Source organism: Chlamydomonas reinhardtii, chromosome 8 (genome assembly GCF_000002595.2).
Source record: "Chlamydomonas reinhardtii strain CC-503 cw92 mt+ chromosome 8, whole genome shotgun sequence".
Classification (NCBI taxonomy): Eukaryota; Viridiplantae; Chlorophyta; class Chlorophyceae; order Chlamydomonadales; family Chlamydomonadaceae; genus Chlamydomonas; species Chlamydomonas reinhardtii.
Genome location: NC_057011.1, coordinates 1,127,035 through 1,147,283, shown reverse-complemented (window position 1 = coordinate 1,147,283; position 20,249 = coordinate 1,127,035). Strand labels below are relative to the sequence as shown.

The 20,249-nt window shown below is 63.7% G+C and overlaps 3 protein-coding genes across 3 annotated transcripts; 2 read left to right on the top strand and 1 right to left on the bottom strand.

Moving 5' to 3' along the window:
* Window positions 1–28: 28 nt before the first annotated feature.
* On the top strand, window positions 29–3,673 carry CHLRE_08g362700v5 (uncharacterized protein). The gene is made up of 6 exons (XM_001696047.2): window positions 29–185; window positions 530–754; window positions 905–989; window positions 1,240–1,480; window positions 1,752–1,803; window positions 2,067–3,673. Exons 2-6 carry the CDS (start codon window positions 550–552, stop codon window positions 2,444–2,446), a joined length of 963 nt encoding a protein of 320 aa, XP_001696099.2. The 5' UTR covers window positions 29–185; window positions 530–549; the 3' UTR covers window positions 2,447–3,673.
* Window positions 3,674–3,676: 3 nt separating this feature from the next.
* CHLRE_08g362682v5 (uncharacterized protein) lies at window positions 3,677–8,768 on the bottom strand. The gene has a single exon (XM_043064850.1). The coding sequence runs from the start codon at window positions 8,560–8,562 to the stop codon at window positions 5,071–5,073; it is 3,492 nt and encodes a 1,163-aa protein (XP_042921851.1). The 5' UTR covers window positions 8,563–8,768; the 3' UTR covers window positions 3,677–5,070.
* A 470-nt stretch (window positions 8,769–9,238) lies between these two features.
* Window positions 9,239–20,240, top strand: CHLRE_08g362650v5 (uncharacterized protein). Its single transcript, XM_043064849.1, has 32 exons — window positions 9,239–9,406; window positions 9,565–9,633; window positions 9,701–9,815; window positions 10,071–10,201; window positions 10,715–10,840; window positions 11,174–11,247; window positions 11,415–11,604; window positions 11,859–12,013; window positions 12,233–12,359; window positions 12,504–12,638; window positions 12,785–12,859; window positions 13,088–13,289; window positions 13,461–13,613; window positions 13,799–14,037; window positions 14,165–14,272; window positions 14,412–14,582; window positions 14,761–14,923; window positions 15,072–15,222; window positions 15,477–15,591; window positions 15,733–15,861; window positions 16,156–16,314; window positions 16,500–16,595; window positions 16,834–16,959; window positions 17,208–17,359; window positions 17,526–17,646; window positions 17,834–17,968; window positions 18,126–18,198; window positions 18,365–18,474; window positions 18,667–18,756; window positions 18,939–19,130; window positions 19,319–19,374; window positions 19,571–20,240. The coding sequence occupies exons 1-32, from the start codon at window positions 9,344–9,346 to the stop codon at window positions 19,797–19,799; spliced, it is 4,230 nt and encodes a 1,409-aa protein (XP_042921850.1). The 5' UTR covers window positions 9,239–9,343; the 3' UTR covers window positions 19,800–20,240.
* Window positions 20,241–20,249: the final 9 nt, after the last annotated feature.

Here is a 20,249-nt window from a genome sequence, read left to right as displayed (position 1 = left end):
GTCAAATGCGTCAGCGCTTCCTTCACCACGTACTTCTATGATGATGCCACTCTGCCACAGTTTCCGACCAGGAATTTAGCTTGCACACAGTTGGAAGGACTGCAGGGCCTGAAGGAGCGGCCGAACCTCGACCCTGCTAGCCAGCTTGAACTGGAAACCTCAATAGCACCTGGACCTTTGCTCAGGTGAGCTTCACCGGCGGGTTGGGCTTCGCGCGGCCGGGGTACTACGGCAGAGCCGTGAGCTGCATCTGCAACTGGGCCCACTGCTTAATAGGCTATTGCACATATGTCTTGGGATTATGTTCACCTTGCAAAGAGTGCATTCGGCTCTGGGCCATGCCAAGGAATCGAGGAACCCACGCGAGGCCGGACAGGAACTGCTAGGTAGCCATGTGATAAATCCAGGCATCAGTGATGCCGTAAATGTTGCTCTGCGTGCTCGAGGTGGTCGGCTGAGTTTGTCCGTGTGCCTTGGCACCGTGGCGTTCCTGACCTGACGGCCCCAACCCTGCCACCACTGCGGCCAGGTGCTTAAGGGACCACCATCATGCCGCCATACGGCGAGTGTGACTATTGGGATGAGCGCTACACGCGCGAGCCCGCGGCCTTCGACTGGTACCAGGGTTACTCAGGGCTGAGCGCCATCCTGCGGCATGTCTTCCCGCTCGACGCCTCGCTCCTGCACTTGGGCGTGGGCAGCTCGCGGCTTCAAGAGGAGATGGCGCGGGCGGGATGGCAGCACATTGTGAACGGTGCGCGCAGGGCGGGGGGCGGACAACTGGTGAAGCCGTGAACGCGTGGGGCTGGAGCGCTGCGCCAGCAGGGGGTGGCTCAAGGGCGTCCAGCAGTCCTGTACCCGGCTCGCTCACCTCCCTCCTGTTTCTTGCTTGCGGGGGCTGCAGTGGACTACTCCAAAGTGGCCATCAAGCACATGGCGGAGCTGCACAAGAGCCTGCCGCAGCTGGAGTACCGCGTGGCGGACGTCAGGTGTGGCGGGGTGGGGTTGGGCCGGGAGGAGCGGGGAGGGCAGGGAGGAGAGCGGCCGGGAGGAGGAAGTAGGAGAGCGGAGGGCAGCGAGGAGGAGGGCAGGGGTCAGCATGAGGGTAGGCGGAGCGTGTGTCAGGGCAAGCTGCACAAGTACACAGGAGGAGGGACACGCGCAACTACAGGACCCATCACGGGCGCGCAATCCTTTTCCTCACCAATCCTTCCTTCTCACCATTCCGCATGCTCGCAGGTCCATGCCCGAGTTTGCGGACAAGTCCTTTGACGGCGTGCTGGACAAGGGCACGCTGGACGCCATCCTGTGCGGCGAGGGCAGCGCCGTGCACGCGGCCGCCATGGTGATGGAGGCGTTCCGGGTGCTCAAGCCCTGCGGCGTGCTGATGCTGGTCACGTACGGCGACCCGCTGTCGCGGCTGCCGTACCTGAACAAGATCCCGGACTGGGACGTGTCCGTGCTGGCGCTCACCAAGCAGGTGGGGAGGGGAAGTTTTGGGGTTAAAGGGGGCGGGGATACGGGCTGGCGTACCGCACACCATACCGTACTTGCAACAACCTGAAGGGCCTTGCGGGCGGGGATGTTGGAGGAGACAGGAATGCGTGCCAGTATGGCGCGAGCCAGGAGCGCAAGCATATGCGTTGTCGGACAGACCGATGTTGTTGAAGCCTTGGCTTCTTGCTCGTCCACGCATCCCTCGGCTTTTGACCTCCAGCCCAACCCTCCTGATGTTGCCTCCCGCACCGCAGGAGGTGGTGGAGGCACTTGACGCGGAGCCCGTGGTGCGGCCACTCATCAAGGGTGCGTGGGCGGGCGTGGGCGGGTGGCTGAGCACGGTGGTTGACGACCCGTGTGGGGTGTGGACTCATGGGGTTGTGGCACTGGGCGCACAAGTCAGTCAGTCGGTAGCCCGCATAGACACGGGATGCAGGTGCGTCTGAGGCATTCCTGGCTTTTCCAGGGGCTTCTGCGCATTGCACACTGCATTTGTTCGCGTGCGCGCTGTCGCAACTTGACACCGTCTAACGCTACCGCCTCCTCGCCCATGCCGCTCCTTCCTCCAGGCCCCTACCCCGCCACGAACCTAGACTGCATGGACGCTCTGAGCGGGCTGGAGGGCATGCACTTCGTGTACATATGCCGCAAGCGGGGCAGCGCCGAGCCACACGCGGCAGCAGCAGCAGGAGCAGCGGCAGCGGCACAGGAGCGGGAGGCGGCAGGGGCGGCGGAATCCCGGCGACAGAGCCACGACGCACGCGGCAGCCCGGCGCCTTCGGACGCACCTGTCGAAGACGGGCGGAGAACGCGTGGGATGGATGAGGAGGAGGAAGTGGAGGAGGCGGGCGGGGGCGGCAAGGATGAGGGTGCGTCTTCAAAGACTCCGCCACCTGAGGCGCCTGCGGCTGCGGCGGCAACGCCAAGAGGAGATGCAGGGCAAGCTTAGGGCGCTGAGAGGATTACGCATGCATGCAGCATGTACGATACACGCAACCCAGCAGTGTATGGGCTGCCATCTCAGCACCATTCGGTCTCTGTGAACCAGGGCCTTGGAGTCATGGGTGCTCGCTCTTTAGCAGGCAGGTGCATGAGGAATTATCTAATTGTGATGTTGGCTACATACTGTCATGGGATGGACTTGCATCTAGGGTACTACCGGATATAACTGGTTTCAGGCCTTCAGGGCCGCCCGTCGGGCAGTGAAATGCCGCAGTGAGCACGGCATGGGTAGATGCAGGCTGTCCATGAAGGGAAGCTAGCTGAAGATCTGAAACGCGCGGTCTTTCTTTACACCCATGAGGACATTGCAGTGCATGTGAGTTGCTTACGTGTGGTCACAGCCCGGCATACATGGCTGTTGTGCTTGGGCCGGGCTGCTGTGAGGACCAAAGCCGCGGAGCCATGCCTACTGTACGGGCGGTATAGCATGCGCGATGGCCTAGCTTGGACTGGGGAACTCGACTCTTTTCTGAATCGAGCAACATGTGCCCGCGTTGCGAGGTGGTGATACTGTATGAAGAGGCAGGGGAGGTACGGGGCTTGACTGGGTGCCACGATTGCGCCACATCAATGGACTAAATCGAGGTGCATAAAATGTTTGATACACCCAGGGGGGCGTGCCCGAAGGCTCAGAATCTTACCGCATGCTTCATGTCATAGAGCTCCAAGACAGCAATTTGCACGTGCTTTGAGGGGGGGCTGGTGAGGAAGGTTTGGTCCGTTGAAGTTGGGGGGTCGGTCGTCGTCCTTGGGGGTCCCCGGGTTTCGGGAGAGTGTCATAGGCGTGTCATGACCCCCCAATGCAGGTTAGGGCCAACACAACGTGATGCAAACATGCTTGCAGTGCCACAACATACGCATATGAAGCATGGGGAGGTCCGCTCCTGCGTCGTGGCTGGGACATGTCAAGACATGTCGGTACTTGCGCTGTAGGATGCCAGGGTCCCCCCGCTGATTATACCCTTGAAAGGCGTTGCTGCTGTTGCGTTGTGTTACTTGCTAATGGAAACGGTTGAGTGTGGAACGCTGCCGAATGGGATAGCTCTGGGTCTTTCACCGGATGGAATCGTATGCCAAAGTCGTGTGGAGCCCCCCCCCCAACGACACACCGTGATACGCCCGTCCAGAGGAGTCGATTGGCACTACTGGTCGAGTGGAAATAAACCCCTTTTCAAGGCGTATTTCGCCAGTCCGTTGCCGATCGTCGGGTCCAGAGGGGGGTCCCACGGGTTTCGGGGCATGGGGTCTGGCATTATGGTTCCTACCCGTGTACCCCCACCTCCGCTGGATCCACCTGTCACTTCGTCCAGTGCCCACATTTAATGGCGCGTGCTGGGTTCACGTCAGCGCCTCAGCGGCACAGCCAGTCAGCCAGCTCCGTCGGTCCGTCCTCTTGCTAATGCTTGGTCCTTCTGGACTGGCTACGGATGCATCATCGTTCTGATTGGATGACTGTATGCAAACGCCCACATTCCACACATGCGGCTTCTTGCACCGAATTCCCCAAGCCGCTTCCCGCTGGCAAGCGTGCTCATCAGTGCTATACTCATTCCATATCAGTTTCGTACATTACTTGTAAGCCATTCATTCGACGAACCGCTAACAACACCAGTCACGTCGTTCACCCCCACCCCGTGCCCCCACCCCCACCACCGCCACCACCACCTGCCAAAGTGGCACTGTCCCCAGTACCCGCCTCGCCGCGTTTTGCCTTGCACCGCTCACATCAAGCCCGCCGCGGCGCCCCGTGTGCCTGCCGCAGTACCAGCGCCTCTGTGTCGAGCTGCACCACCGTGCCATATGGGCGCACATTCCTCCGGATCACAAACACAGCGCAGCTCTGTGGTTGCAGCAGGAACTTCTGCAGCGGTGGCCACGCATGCTGCGGCATCCAGCCAAAACTCGGCGTGCGCGCGCTCAAGGTAATGCTGGACAGCGCACAGGGGTGCGCCGAACGGCCCGCACTGCTCCCGCCCACGGCGTTCTCAAGCCATGCCACAATGCAACGCTGCAGCTGGTGTGCTGCCTGGTCCGGGGCAGGCTGGCCCTTAAAATGACCCGAAACCGCCAAGTGGGCGAGCTGGTGGAGCGCTTTGGCGCGCAGCACCGCCAACCGTGCGGAGCTGCAGCAGGCGCCACTGCCGCTGCTGCTGTTACGTGCCCCGCGGCCGGCTGCCGTCCATTACAGCGCGCGTGCGGCCCGCTGCGGTGCGCGTGTCAGATATGGTGCCCTCGGCTGCACCCACCCTCGTACTGCTGTTCCTGCTGCAGGTGCAGAGGTTTCGCTTGCATCCGCTTCGGCCACTGCCGTGGTCTGCTGGCTGGCGGCGCGGCTGCGCGTCCGCCGCGCTGCCCCCACAAGCTGCTGCCGCCGTTCCCACGACCCCGCACTCCTGCGCTGATGCGGCCACTGTTTGCGCACGACCCCGTATCGGCCCTGCGTGCACCCGCAGACAGCAACGCTTCCCCGCTGCTGCTTCCTCCTCCTGCCGCCGCACGAGCAGCGTCCTCGCGCCACGCCGCTCCAGCCCCCTGTGCAGCCGCCCACCACAGGGCTGCTGTGGCCGCCTACTACTCCGGCCTTGCTGCCGCCAGCACCAGCGCCTCCATGTCCAGCCGCACCACCGCCGCCTGCTTGCAGTCCCCCAGCACGGGGCTTCGGCCGAGCATGACGAAGACGCCGCGGCTGCCGCTGCTCAGCAGAAGCTTCTTCAGCTGCGTCGTGAGATGCGGGCGCCAGGCCGCCGGGTGCTCCTTCCTCAAGAAATCACCCACACTCGACACGTACGCGCACAGCGGTCCCAGCTGTTCATCGGATGGGCTGCTGGCTAGGTAGGCCACGACCACGCGCCGCAACTGCCGTGCGCGGGGGCACGGGACTAACAGCCCCTGCACCTTCATGGGGAAGGCCCTGGCGGCAAGCTGCTGGATGGGCCTGCGGCTCAGGGCAGCCAGTTCCTGTGGCGATGGCGGCCAGAGCGGAGCTTCGCGAGCATGCCACGCCACGGCTGCGGCCGGTGTCGCGTGTACCGCTGCTCCTCCGCTGTGCCAAGCGGATGTCCCAGGCTCCATAACCGCTGCGTCTGCAGCCGCATCTCCACAATTGGCGGCTCCTGCTTTTGACTTGATTGCTGTTGCCAATGCCCGCGCCGGCTCTGGCCTGCCCAGGCTATCTACTGCCCGTACACGCGCACCCGCGCCCGGGACTGGGCCTCCGCTTGTACCAGCGCCGTCGTACGCGCCTGCATCGGCGCCCATGTCTGCGCCTGTGTCAAAGCCCATGCCAGCGCCCACCTCCGCATCGGCGTCGGCGCCCAGCCCAATGCCCGTGACTGCGCCCCTGCGTACGCCTGCGCTTCCGCCTGCGCCGTCGCCCGCACCCGCGCCTGCAGCTGCGGCTGTGCCCACGCCTGTGCCCCAATCTGTGTCCGCCTCATCTGCATCCACGCCTGTGACCCCATCAGCGCCTGCTGAGCCCCGCAAGGCGGCCGCAGCTGCGGCCCCCAGGAAGGACTCCTCCACCAGCCACACCGCCGGCTGCCAATGTCGATTGGGCAGCTCCATGCGGGCCAGCCGCCACACGCCACAGCTGGCTGGATCTAACAGGAAGTCGACGAGCCGCGACCAGTACTGCCGGCAGGCCTGCCACGCGGCTTTGTGACGGAGCTGGATGAAGTTGGCTAGGTCGGAGGTCGTCGCGCTCATGGGGTGACCCAGCAGCTCTCCGCATGGGCTGCATGCCAGCCAGATCGCCATGGCGCGGCGCAGCTGCTGGGCGTGCTCGTGATCAGCCCATGCCCCGCCCGCATAGCTCGGAAAGACCAGCCGCGCAAGCACACTGACGGGCACGCCACGCAGCGCCTCCGTTGCCGCAGCCGTGGCCGCGGCAGCGGGTGAGAGCCCTGCCGGCGGCGCGGCGGCCGCTGCAGCCGCCGCGGCACAAGCCGCGGCCACTGCGGCCGACTCTTTCGCCGTCGCCCGCATCTCGATTCTGGTACCTCCGCTAGACGCCGCCAGGGCCCGGAGGCGCTGCACCTTCAGCGCTACAAGCGCGGCGCCCGACGTGCTGAAGGGCAGGTCGACAACATCGAACACGCCCTGGCTCTCCGGCTGTAGCAGGAGCTCGCTGAGCGGCGTGTTGCTGTAGCCGGGGTGGCACCACAGGTCCATGTGCTGCTCCTGCAGGTAGACCTCCAGGTCGCTAAGGGGGGCCACAGGGCTGCCATCAACCGCGCCATCGCCGATGCATGCCAGCCGCAGCGCCGCGGCGCGCCGCAGCATGTGCCCCACCCGGCCCTGATGCAAGCTGCTGGGTTTGCTACTGCTGGGTTTGCTGCTACCGCCGCTGCCTTGTTTGCCCTTGCCACCACTGCCCAGGCTTCGGGCAGGGAACGCCAGACCAGCAAGCTCAGCCAGGGAAAGGCCCGCCAAGAACGCCGTCCATGCGGCCTCGTCAGGGACCGCTTGAGCGCACAGGTGCGGGGCCTTCTGACTGACTTTCCGCCCACTGCTCATAGCGGCGCATGCTGCTGGCGCTGCGGCCGCGGCCGCCAAGGTCGCACTTGCAATAGTCCCCGCCTCTCCACAGGCAGCCCCACCGCCACGTGCGTCGGGTGCAGAAGCGACTGAGCCTGCCGGCGCCAAGCCACCCGCGCCCGTGTTGGCATCTGCCGCGGCCGAGCCTGCGACTGGCGCCGGTGCAGCCGCCTGCACGCTCGTGTGTCCATTCAACGCCGGTGCTGACGATGTCTGGTTGCCAGTCGCCGCCCGCCACAGCGCCGCCACGTCGAGAATTACCTCTGCGGCCGCTCCTGGCAGCGCCTCGAGCCGGAACACGCCACAGCTCTCCGGCGCCATCAGGAGGTCACGGACTCGTAGGCGTTCCCCGGGTGCCTGGCTGCAGCGGCGCCACAGGTCTGCATGGCGTCCCGGCAGGATATCACCCAGCTGTCGCAACGGGGCCCGCATCGGCCCCGCCAACTGCAGCTGGCGGGTGCGTGCCAGCCAGACAGCAAGAAGGCGCCGCACCAGCTGCCCGGCTCGCACGGCGTCTGGCACTGCATCCTCCGACGCCAGCACCGGTGCCGCCGTGTGCCCCTCGCCGCTTGTAGCCGCCTCAATGGCCGCAACTGCGGCATCTGGCGCCTTGCCTGAGCATCCGGGAGCGTCCACGTTAATGCCCGCTGCTGCCGTCGCGCCTTGTGCTCCTGCGACTCCTGCCAACGTGCCGCCTTCGGCTGCATAGGCTGGCTGCGCGCCCGTAGCAACTAATGGAAAGGCATCGCACGCCAGGTCTGAGACCAAGTCCGCTAAGGCCCCGGCTGCAGTGGTGGCATCTGCAGCTGCGGCAATGGCGCCAAGCCCTCCGCCGCTGGCGAGCCGGGCGGTGGCAGTCGCTCGGTACCCGCCCGCCGCGTCATGCAGCAGCGCTTCCAGCAAAGCCTCCTCGTTGAGCTGAAGCAGCACAGCAGGTGCATCCGTCCCGACTCCGTCCGCCACCGCAGGTACGACAGATGCTGCTTCTGTGCTGACATCGGTTTCGCCCACACCGCCTGGGGCCGCTCCGGATGCGGCCGGCGCAGCCGGCGCCAGCGGCTCTAGCCTGAAAACGCCACGGCTGTGTGGGTGACGCAAGAAGCTCAGCAGGCGAGGCCAGGTATGTAGTTTGAGATCCAGCTGCAATGCGGCGTGATTGTCATGCAGGTAGCGCGCAGTTGCTGCCTGCGACGCAGCACGCGGGGTTGCAGCAGGCCCCGCGGCAGCAGCATCCACGCCGCTGACAGGAACCCAGGAGGCTCCACTCTCCAGCAGCCACAGAGCAAGCTCACATCGAAGCTTGTTGCCGTTGTCCGTTAGCTCGCGCAGATTGATGTAGCTGTAAGGGAACACGCTGCGGATGGCGTGCCGGAGGTGGGCAACGACGCGCTCCCTTGGCGAAAGGGACTGGCCAGCAGCTACATCTGTCAGCAGCTGCGAGCGGATCTCACAGCTGCCGGATACTTGGCTTAAGCCAGTCTCGCCGAGCGCCGCGTGCCATTCCCGGCGCTTGCGAGGTCGCGGCATGCCAGCCCGTGCCGTTACATTCACTCTATGTAGTGTAGATTCTCAACTGGCACAAGTTGCGGCAGCGTGGATCGTATTACGGAAAAGCTGGCTGCAAAGTGGCTAATTGCGCAGCTAATTGCGTCTACAACGGCAAATCCCTGAGCGATGCAGAACGCGTAGTAAAGATTATACGTCAGAATGCAGGCCCCAAGGGTTCCTGTTCGGACCTCGCACCACCAGAGACACAGTTTCGAGCCATGGGCAATTGGGCATGGCCGCATGGCCGCCATCGCCATGGCTGCCGAGGCATCTGCGTTACAAGGCGTCGGGGACGGCAACGGTGCAGCTTTGGGCTTTTCAGTGCGCAACTCTTGCAAATGGCGGGGGCTGTGAGGGCCTTGGCAATGGCGGCGTTTATAGCTTGGGTTGCGAGCTTGCGGCCATGATGATGTCAGTCGGCCAACCAACAGTTGTGCCTTATGGACATACCGTCAGGCTGTAACCCAATGCCCAGCATGGATATATGGCGATACTAAGGAGAGAGATGGGCAATATGATTGTAAGGCGGGGCGTGCGTCACGGTCGAGGGCAGGGGGAAGTGCTTGGGGGCACGCACGGTAATCCCAGGCACGCGGCACGGCTCCGGAGGTAAGAACCTGCCCTCACTGCAATGTCTTATGGTATTCCTAGGATAGCAAAGGGATCGTTGGTTATACATTGCAAGCCTTTCATAGGAACTCTACTCAAGAAGCGCAAATGTGTCAGTGACGTTCTGCCTTGACAAGATAAGCACCGCAAGATGGAAATTTACTATACTACCAAGATATCGGGGAGAGCTGGCGTGATAGCTGGCTGGTCAAAGGCAAGCAGGGGACGCGCTTCGAGTCGACCGCTGCGGCAGCTGCAGTGGGACCATTTCTCGCATTGGAAGCGTCCTAGGATTGCAGCATATATGTCAAGGGCCCTGCACGCTCTGCATTCCCTAAGAAGCCCAACTTCGCCTTGGCATGTGCACTGCAGGCCCCCGGCTATCCCTCGCTCCTCGCGGTTGCACTCAGTCCTAATGCAGTCGGAATCTATAATGAGGAGGTGCGGCTGTCTGGTTTGAATGCAGCCGGGGGCAGTTGGTACTCAGTACTTGTGTTGCTGGCTGCAGGGCCGCCCGCTGGACCCTAATAACGAGGCAAACATAAAAAACGTTCGTGGCACAGAGTGCGCGAAGATAGCATGGCACCCGCTTCTGCCCCTGCTAGCCATCGGGTGGAAGGATGGTGAGCTCAGGGAGGCGCGTGGTCCTAGCGCCGGCAGCGGCCGGTCGGTTATGCTTCAAAACAGCGGCGTGTATTCAAGGAGCATATGTGTGTACGAGGGGTCACGCACGGAGAGCGCATAACGGATCGAAGGGTATGGGACGGCGGGTGGCGCAACACCGTGTCCTTGCACCGTGTCCTGACACACTGGAAGCGTGCGTTGAACCTGCCTGATGCCGTACGCCAACACCATGGGAGCTCACCTTAACAATGCAGGTGCCATCTCGTTTTGGAACGCGGAGGAGCGGAAGCTGGAGGAGGACAGCAAAATCCACCGAAACACTATCAGCAGCATGACGTGGACCGCCAGCGGCGACCGGCTCATTACGGGCGATGAAAACGGACGCGTGAGTTCGAGGAGCGAGGGGCCGTGTATGCGGCTGCGCGGGGTGGGGAAAGGGGGCGGAGCGCGACGGCGGAGAGGTGCGGCGGGGGCACGGCACCTCTGGCTACCCCTGCATCCGGTAGCACGGACATGCGGCCGGGCGGTCATGTGGCATCGGGCCAGATCAGGACACGTGCCCTGGATGCATGCCTGTCAAAGGGTGGGCGGGTGGATGCCAGTCTGGGCTGGGCTGGGCTGGGCTGGGCTGGGCTGGGCTGGGCTGGGCTGGGCTGGGCTGGGCTGGGCTGGGCTGGGCTGGGCTGGGCTGGGCTGGACTGGGTGGGGAGCAGTAGAGGCGCAGTGCGGAAGCTTTTACCAGGCCATAGGTGGGGGCCAGGCTCGCGGCCAGTTGGTGCTGGAGGTACGGGCCGCCAGAGGCAGGCAACTCACAATGCCGCGAGGGCATTTGCTTGCGCTTGGTGGTTGCGCATGGCCGCTAACGCTAACAGCCCGCACCTCCTGGGAATCGCAACAGATCTCAATGTGGAAGACGGACCGCCTCATGCGGCCAATCCACGTCGTTGCGTACGACGAGCCCGGCGCCGTGATTCGGCACACGGTGGTGGGCCTGCCTGAGGAGATGCCGGACACGAACAGCCAGGTGGGTCAGTAGGGTGGGGTGGGGGCTCTGCGACGAGGACCACAGTCTCCTGGAAGACCAGACGGGAGGCGGCCTGAGGGGCCGAGGGTTGGTGGACCGATGGCACGACGCTCTGCGGTGCCAGGGCTGCGACTGTGGGCGGCGCATGTGGCCTTAGGACTGACGATGGGGCTCGGCGTACTTTGGGCGTGGGCGCCGTGAGGAGCAAGCGGTGAGGATAAGAGGACAGAGGATGCTTTTGCGGAGGGGAAGGCGAGCGAGGAGGGTGTCCCGGCAGGTTGGCGCACTACTTGTTGGCCAACTCCGTTGCTGTTCCGTGGCTGACACGAACAGGTGGTGGTGGCGTTCTATGTGGCGGACGCGCAAGAGCGCGCTGTGGTCAAATGGTGCAATGACCAGGGCTACAGGTACGGCCAGGCCGGGGACGCATACGGGAGCCTTATGCCCCAACATGTTGACCGGGCCCTTTGCACCTACTTGGGTTTCTACGCGCCGGCAGCATCTCGGTACCCACGTCGTAATCTCTGTCACCCGCTGCAACGGCACGTCCGTGCTTTCTTGTTTGCCCCTTTAGCGGCGTGGTGGTGGAGATGTCGGAGGGCGTGCACACGCTGGTGCACTACCCCGAGCGCGACCAGCTGCTGGTGGTGGGCAGCAGCTGCACGCTCAACGTGCTCACGCGCGACGAGCAGCTGGGCACCTGGGTCACGGCCTCCAAGATGAAGTTTGCCACCGGCACCGGGGAGGCGGCCACGGGGCTGCAGGTGCGGGGCGCACGCGTCGGGGGGTTCAGGAGTTTGGAAGGGAAAAGCGGGGCAAGAAGGAGGCGGCCATGCATTCAGGTGGTGGTTGCAGCCGGTTCAAGGGTGCACGGTGACCCTTCCGAAAGGGCGACACCGCGATGGGGATGGGGCATGGCGAGGTGCATGAAGAATGGAACGGACTGACCGCGAGGACACAGTTGTACGACGTGGCTCAGCCCGCTCGCGTGGCTCTGACTATGCCTGCAAACCTTCAGGTGGCATGGGCGGGCAACCACACGCTGGCGAGCGCCAGTGAGAAGGACAACGTGGTGCGCATGTACAACTTTGACACGGAGGACAATTACGTGCTCAACCTGGAGCAGGATAGCGGCCTGGTCAGCCGCGTGGTGTGCCTGGCCTACGACGACCGGTGAGGAATGGGGATGGGCATGGGTAGAGAGGGCCGGAGGTGAAGCGGTGTGTTGAGGGAAGCTGGAGCGGCAGGGGCTGGGCGTCGAGATACAAGGACGCTGCGTTGGATCGTATGGCGTAGGGGATGGCTTTGCAACCACCGCATCAGGCGTGCTACACGTCTGTTCACGATACCCGTGCTTCCTCCCCGGCCCTCGGTGACCCCCTCACCTCGCAGCTACAACCTGCTGGCGGTGGGCACCACTGACGGCCGCGTGATGATGTACAAGTTCAACCAGCCCAACCTCAACCTGGAGCCGGTTCTGGATTTCGCCAAGTGCTGGGAAATGCAGCCCGCCTTCTTCGTGAGCGCGGGGGGGGGGGCGCCTTGAGGGCAGGGTGGGAGACGGGTCTTGCGGAATACGGTACGAGTGGAGTGCGCATGTCCGGCTCCTGGTTCGGTGATGTGACGCCTTGTGGCCTGGCGTGTGTGGCCTTTCCGCGCGCAGGTCGGCAACCGTGCCCTGGCGATGGAGTGGGGACCCTTCCCGCGGCTGATGGTGGTGGCGTGCAATGACGCCATCAACGTGTGCCGCAAGACCATGCTAAGCTACAAGTTCCGCGACGGCGTGGCCATCATGCAGGTGCGTACCGCAAGACCGCGCACATGAAGCCATATGAATTCGCTGCGGGATTCGGCCTCCTGACATGCGAGGCGACGTGTTTTAGCGAGCACGACGGAAGGAAACCCACGTGCAAAGTGTATGCGCCGTCCGTTCCCTTCATACAGGTGGCGGTGGACCGTGTGGTGTTGGAGAACCTGGAGGTGGAGCCGCAGCGGCCGCCGGGGCGCCTGCAGCTGCAGGTGCGCTGGGAGGGCCAGTCACGCCAGAGGAGGGCATGTCGGCGCGTGGGCGCAGTTGCACGGTGGCATGGGGATGCACACGACCGGCGACCGGCCACAACGCAGTGCACCGTGCAGGGCAGGGCCGGAGTGCACAGGCAATGTCCGCACGCACTGCGCGGCTGCCGTCTCCTGATCCTGCCCTGCCGTTGAGCACGCACTCCCTGCGCTGTCGCTGCGCTCCTGCAGGATATGCAACTGCTGGGCCTGGACCTGAGCAAGGGCCTGCTGCTGGTGTGGGACGGCGAGCGCGCCGAGGTGTACAAGGTGACCGAGACCAACGACATCATGCCCGCCTCCCAGTTCGAGACCACCAGCCGCTGCATGGCCATCAACAACGACTCCGTCTACCGCGCTGCCGAAAACAAAGTGGAGGTCGTTAACATGGCGGGTGAGTTCGGCACCGGCCCGGGGCGACGATCCCGGGGCTAAACCAATGGACAATGGGACGCAATCAGCGCTGGGCCGTCGCCCAGGATGCATGCCCCTGGATCACGTTTTCCGCTCGTTCGTAACTCAACGGAATCTCCCGCCCCCGCCCCTGATCCTTGCCAACGCGCAGGCACTGTGAAGCAGACGCTAATGTTTGACGACAACCACGGCTCGCCCACCTCAATGGACGTGGCCCGCGACTACCTGGCTGTCGTCACCAGCGCCAACATCGTGCGCATCCTCAAGGTGGCCGGCCGCGAGGCCAAGCCGCACGCCGGGCCGGGTAAGCAGCGGCGCGGCGCGGGGGGCGCTGGGGGACACACATTGACACAAGTGACGGCCTGATGGGCACTGCAAAGCCGGGAGTGGTACGGTAGATGGGGTCCATGTGCCACTCGACCTGCTTCGCCTCCCGGCACCCGCTTCACCTCTGAACGTCTCCTACCCCGTACCTTCGCGGCGCCACAGCGCCGCTGTGCCCGCCCGAGCTCAAGGACTGGAAGGTGATGGCCATGCGCGCCAATGGCAACGGTAACCTGGTGGCAGCGCTGGTGGTGGGGCCGGAGCCGGCACGCGCGGTGCGGCTGGTGGTGTGGTGCGGCGAGACCAACACGCACCACGTGCACGACTTCACGCCCGAGGGCCGCCAGCCTGTGCAGCTGATGTTCGATACCGTGGAGCCCAAGCTGCTGGTGGTGCAGTGCACGGTGAGGGGGTGTCGGGGGAAGGCGCAGGAGGTGGCAGGGGCGGCAAGGGGTCACCATGATTACTTGAAGCACGAGATCTCCACAGCGGGCAATGACGTCGGTGTCCAACGTGCCCCCTGCTTCGCAGCCGGTGTTCACGGAGGCCAACGTGGACGAGCGGCCGCACGGCGACGCGGCGCACGTGGTGGACTGCGCCATCATCTTCGTGGACCCAGACAAGGGCATCCTGCTGCAGGTGCGGGGCAAGGGCTGATGCATAACAGCCCACTAGGGCAGTCCATGTACCTTGTCTGGAATAGGAGTGGTTGGGAAGGACTAGCAGGCAGGTAACATGCCGGCGTGCCACCTGCGCACCCAATGCTCAACAACCGCAGGAGTACCAACCCATCCACACGGGCGGCGCCACCGCCTGCATCGGCTCATGCGCGCCGCACTTGCTCACCAACAAGAAGAGCATGGTGCAACCGGCCCCGGGGTCGGGCGCCTTCCAGCCCTTCACCAGCAACGTGTCCAAGGCCATCATGACCAGCTTCCAAGGCATGCAGGTACGCAGGGAACGGAACGTACACATGGGGCTTGCAGGGTGTTGACACGGCTCAGCTTTGTTGAAGCGATGAATGGCGGAATGGTCGGCACTGTGGACCAGTGGGAGCGGGGACCCCGGGGGCAACTTGTGTCCCTCTTTGTCATGCTTGCGCAAACATCACACGTTCACACACGCAGGACTCTGATGACAAGACGCGTCGCGCGCTGCTGGACTTCTCGTTCAACCTGGCCACTGGCAACATGGACGAGGCGTTCCGCAGCGTCAAGGCCATCAAAAACCCGGCGGTGTGGGAGAACATGGCGCACATGTGCATCCGCAACAAGCGCCTGGACGTGGCGGGTGAGCTGAGGTTGCTACGCGGTACTGCGGGCAGGGACACAGCCCCATCACGCTACATTGTGAAGTAGACTGCTGTACATATGCACCTAGCGGCTGGAAATGCGTGTGCTAACATCAACTTCCCGCGCGCAATGTGTGCCGCCGCCAGAGCACTGCCTGAGCAACATGGAGCACGCGCGCGGCGCCCGGGCGCTGCGCGAGGCCAAATCCATCGAGGAGGCGGACGCGCGTGTGGCCACCGTGGCGGTGCACCTGGGCATGATTGAGGACGCCAAGAAGCTGTACATCGCCTGCGAGCGGTGAGCACAGCATGGGCAGTGGGGCAGCATGAGCGCGCATGCATAGGCGGGGGGTGGCCCCCGGGCCAGTGGGGTCAGGCCGAGGCGTGGTGGGTGTGGAGTACACTGGAAGCCGGCAAGGCGGCGGCCCATGCTTCGCTTGGGCTTTACTTGTTGTGTTAACGGCTGGCGAGGCCCAAGGGTGGCGAGGCCAAATCAGCACTGCCATGACATGAAGGTCGTGCAATTGGTGCTTCTGTCGTACTGCGGTTCAGGTATGACCTGCTGAACCAGCTGTACCGGGCGTGCGGCCAGTGGGACAAGGCGCTGGAGGTGGCGGAGAAGAATGACCGCATCCATCTCAAGTCCACACACTACGCCTACGGGCAGGTGCGTGGCCGTGCTTCATTTGCTTACTCGTCTCGTTGATCCCTGTCGGCTCCCCTGTGCCCCGGTACGGTATGTTAACCATATTGTAACGGCCCTTAGACATCACAACCGTATGCATGTGTTGCTTGTTCTTCAATGCAGTTCATGGAGCGGCAGGGGGACATGGAGGGCGCTCGCAAGCACTACGAGGCTGCCGGGTGCGGGCTGGTGGAGGTGCCACGCATGCTGTTCGAGGCGGAGAAGTTCACCGAGCTGCAGAACTACATCCAGGTGCGGCAGCGGCAACGGAGCGCAACTGCGGGGTATGGGCGAGGGCCATTTGAACAGCTTGGTGGGGCAGGAGCTTGGGCACGCCGAGAGCTTGGGCGTTACGAATGCTTCGCAGCCGGGCAGCCTGGGGCATCAAACGGTTGCGCTGTGCTTGAACGCGAGCGAGCAAGACACGCTGACACACCCCGAAGCTGCTCTGTCGCCATCCGCACAGCCAGCTCGCGTCCGACGTTTAGCACCCTGACGCCCGGATTTTGCCCTCCCCTGCGCACACGTCGCACAAACGCCCCGCAGGCCAACGACAGCCGCGAGCTGATCCTGTGGTGGGGCAAGTACCTGGAGAGCCTGGGCGAGTACGCCAAGGCACTGGACTGCTACCGCAAGGCCGGCGACTCGCTGTCCATGGTCCGCATCCACTGCTTCCAGCGCGACTGGAAGGCGGCGGAGGATGAGGTGCGTGCGCCTGCGCCGGTCTGTCGATGGCCAGGGGCTCGAAGGGGCAGGCAAAGTTATGCCCGACGCGGTGTGTATTGGGAGCCGGCAGTGGCAGTATAGAATACAACAGCGCCGAGCAGGCTCTGGACCTCTGACGCCGCATGCCCGGCTCCTGCTGCTCCTATTGCTCTATGACTTCCTAGGTGACCAACAGCGCGGACAACGCGGCCAGCTTCCACCTGGCACGCCAGTACGAGGCGTCCGGCCGCATCCCCGAGGCCATCCGCTACTACACACTGGTGAGGCCGTCGGACAGCAGCTTTTGCTGGGTGGGGTAGGGCGTGGACAGGGCGCGCAGGCACCAGCACGGGTAGCCATACGGGAGCAGGTGCACATCTTGGGCTTGCAGCAAGGCCCGTGCAGCTTGGGTGGAGGGAGGCGGCGACCCGGGCTGCACTGCGCCGCGCTCGTGGCTCCACATCCCGCTCACACCCTTACCTCTCACTGCGCCCACCTCTGCACACCAACACCGCGCAGGCCAAGCGTTACAGCCACGGCGTGCGGCTGGCCAAGACGCACGAGCTGGACAGCGACCTCATGAACCTGGCGCTCAAGTCCACACCCGCCGTCATGATCGACACCGCCGACTACCTGTTCGCCAAGGTGCGGAATGTATTGATATGCTGAGGGCGCGGATGGTGGTTGGGTTCATTTCAGAACGGGGCGGGGGCTGCATGGACTGCATTAGGCCTAGGCGATAGCGGTGGTGGCGGGGGATAAAGGCGTGTATGCCACCGCAAGTGCAGTCTACAAGCCCGCGCGAGCCTACCCTGCTACACAGCGCCTGGCCGCCTCGCGCTTTCCTACCCTCCTGACCTCCGTCCCAACACGCATTATTTTGAACGCTACAGGGCCAGCACGAGAAGGCCGCCACGCTGTACATGAAGGGCGGCAAGCTGAGCAAGGCCGTGGAGATGTGCTTCCAGGCGCAGCTGTTCGATGTGCTGCAGCACATCACGGACGACATGACGCCCGAGAAGAGCGACCCCAACCTGTACAACAAGTGCGTGCTGTGAGGCGTTGCGCGCTTTTTGCGTTTGTTGAGAATACGTTCGGCAAGTTTGAGATAGATGTATGAATACGGTGGACAGCACTTTACCACCTGAGCCTGTCCCCAGCTAAAGGCTCGTTGCGTCACGCTTGCTTGCTCGCGCCTTGCCCCCCTCCAGGTGCGCCGAGTTCTTCATGGGCTTCGGCCACAACGACAAGGCCGTCAAGATGCTGATTGCGGCGCAGCAGTACGGCCGCGCGCTGGAGCTGTGCGTGGAGCACGACGTGTCCATCACCGAGGTGGGCGAGGGCGAGGAAGCTTGTTGACGGCGCCTGCAGGCGCCCCGAGCAAGCCAGCCAGGCATCTCCAGGCGCCATCATTGATTGTACTGTGATAGCTCAAGGGGAACGGGTCGAAACTGTGTGTATGGAGGCTGGACGGAGTGCGCTGAACCCTGGTGCGGCCTCGTGTCTCAAACTCCTGCAGGAGATGGCGGACTCCATGACGCCGGACAAGAACGCCGCAGTGAGCGCGGACGAGCGCAACAACGTCATCTGCCGCATTGCCAAGGTGGCCAAGCGCCAGGGCAACTTCCAGCTGGCGGCCAAGAAGTACACGCAGGTGCGCGTGCGTGGAGGACGGCGGGGTAGGGGGCGTGAGTGCGGTTCTGCAGTGCTGCGGTGTCGTGGGGTGAGGCAATGGGTTCATAGCATGGAGCCGCACGATGCAGCGTTAAACTACACCCAACCACTTGCCGTCAACGCACGAAATCATGAAGGCGGGCGACAAGGTGAAGGCCATGAAGGCGCTGCTGCGTGGCGGCGACGCCGAGAAGATCATCTTCTTTGCGGGTAAGGGCCAATGCAGGGCCTCACCGTGAGGGTACCGGTACCGTGTACCGTATGGTGGGCACGACAGCCTCCAGCTGCCTTTAGTTCCTACCGCAATTTACCCTTGTTGGGCTTGTTCGCATCCACCATGTCGACCCTCACGTCTGTCTACCTCCCCGCCCCTCAGGTGTGTCCCGCCAGAAGGACATCTACCTCATGGCCGCCAACTACCTGCAGACGCTCAACTGGCACTCCGACCCCGAGCTCATGAAGCACATCATCAGCTTCTACACCAAGGTGCGGGAGGGGGCAGGGCTACGGCACGGGGCAGCGGTTGCACGACAGTGTGCTGACGCGGACACGATGTCAGAAGCGAGGCGCAGTGCCTCCTAGCCTGGATGTGGCACTTTTGCGTTTCCATGTCCACTCGCTAAACTACGCCGTGCTGTGCGTTACTGCCTGTGCTGTACCAACACAACCAAACTCCAGGCCGCGGCGTGGGAGAGCCTGGCTTCCTTCTACGAGGCGTGTGCGCAGATTGAGGTGGACGAGTACCGGGACTACGAGAAGGCGCTGCAGGTGAGAGACCGGGGAAATGCCGCTAAGAGGCGGAGGGGGAAGGGCAGGTGGGACCACTGGACCACGCATGCGCAGGGTCAATGCACTTCTGGCGTCCATGCTCCTGCATTGCGCCACGCCTCTCTTCCACTCGTCGCGCCCTCCCTCCTTTCGTAACAACGCAAACCCCATGTTCCGCACAGGCCATGCGCGAGGCGGCCAAGTACGTGGCCAAGTCCAAGAACGACGACCGCGACGCGCGCGTGGGCGTCATCAACGACCGCATCGCCGTGGCGGAGCAGTTCGTGGCGGCGCGGCAGCTGATCGGCAGCAACCCGCAGGAGGCGCTGCGCGTGTGCGACGAGCTGCTGCGGGCCATCCCGCCCAACAGCCAGGTCGGTGCGCAGGCGGGAGGCGCTGGATGTGACGCTGGGTGTGCTGGGACTTGGAGCTGCTGTGTGTGGGAGGGGGCCGTCTGTGCCGACTCCTGGGTCCAGTAGGCGCGTGAAGTTGCACACGGAGGGTAAGGTGAAGTGCAAGTTGATAATCCCGTTGGCTCAACTACACATGTGTATACACACAGGACCTGGAGGCGGGAATCCGCATCGGCGACGTGTACGCACTGATGGTCGAGTACTGGTGAGTGCGGGCTGCTGCCACACCTCCTTGCGCTCAAAAGTTGCTCCGTGCGCATGTTTGACCTCAAGCCGGTACAGCGTCGTGCACCGCCCCGCTCCCACTGCAAAGCCTCTTGCCAACCCACACAACCGCCCCCCACCTACACCCTGCGCATCCTTAATTCCCCGGGGTTCCAACCCTATACACTCGCCTCCAGGTATGAGGCGCGTAACCCCAATGAGGCCTACAAGGCCATTGAGGCCATGCGGCGGCGCGGCATCATCCTGTCGCCCTACCTGGACACACGCATGGTGGAGGACATCTACCGCAGCCTGGGCGTGGCGTTGGACATGGCGGAGGAGCGCCGCGGCCCCGCCAACCTGGGCCTGCGCGAGAGCGACGCCGGCGCGTTTGTGGAGGAGGAGGTGGCGGACGAGGATGACTGAGCGGCTGGGTGCTTAGGCAGGCGGAAGCGGCGGGTGGAGGTGGAGGAGGATGGGAGGAGGACGGAGGAGGTTGGGGGTGGGTGGAGAAGCCATGCTCATCAAGAGGGGGAGGGGAGGTGCAGACCTTGATACAACGGGGGCCTGCGCAGCAGCGTACGTGTTCTACTGGTGATGGACAGGAGCATGGTGCAGCCAAGTTATAGAGACCAAGTGGTTTACCGGTACGCAGGCTTGTTCGGTACGCCTGACTTGACAAGCATGTACATAACTCAACTGAATATTGTGAGGCATGGGGGTGCGTGCGCGGACTATGTTTGCGACGTTACACTACGAACTCGGCATCGGCGAGCCCTGCTCCCCAAGGGGTAACCACATACAGTGTAACGGCGGTTTGAACGGCGTCAGCTTGCGCGTCCTTCCGGCTTGTAAGCAGCATTTGAACCCTGTGTC

What these genes read in the sequence shown, in the direction of transcription:
- CHLRE_08g362650v5 (XM_043064849.1), top strand. Translation starts at nt 9,344, where the DNA reads ATGGAAATTTACTATACTACCAAGATATCGGGGAGAGCTGGCGTGATA. An exon ending in TGCAATGACCAGGGCTACAG is followed by an intron (nt 11,248 to 11,414) that starts GTACGGCCAGGC and finishes TTGCCCCTTTAG; the next exon opens with CGGCGTGGTGGTGGAGATGT. An exon ending in CGGGGCGCCTGCAGCTGCAG is followed by an intron (nt 12,860 to 13,087) that starts GTGCGCTGGGAG and finishes GCGCTCCTGCAG; the next exon opens with GATATGCAACTGCTGGGCCT.
- CHLRE_08g362700v5 (XM_001696047.2), top strand. Translation starts at nt 550, where the DNA reads ATGCCGCCATACGGCGAGTGTGACTATTGGGATGAGCGCTACACGCGC. An exon ending in TACCGCGTGGCGGACGTCAG is followed by an intron (nt 990 to 1,239) that starts GTGTGGCGGGGT and finishes GCATGCTCGCAG; the next exon opens with GTCCATGCCCGAGTTTGCGG. An exon ending in GGTGCGGCCACTCATCAAGG is followed by an intron (nt 1,804 to 2,066) that starts GTGCGTGGGCGG and finishes TCCTTCCTCCAG; the next exon opens with GCCCCTACCCCGCCACGAAC.
- CHLRE_08g362682v5 (XM_043064850.1), bottom strand. Translation starts at nt 8,562, where the DNA reads ATGCCGCGACCTCGCAAGCGCCGGGAATGGCACGCGGCGCTCGGCGAG.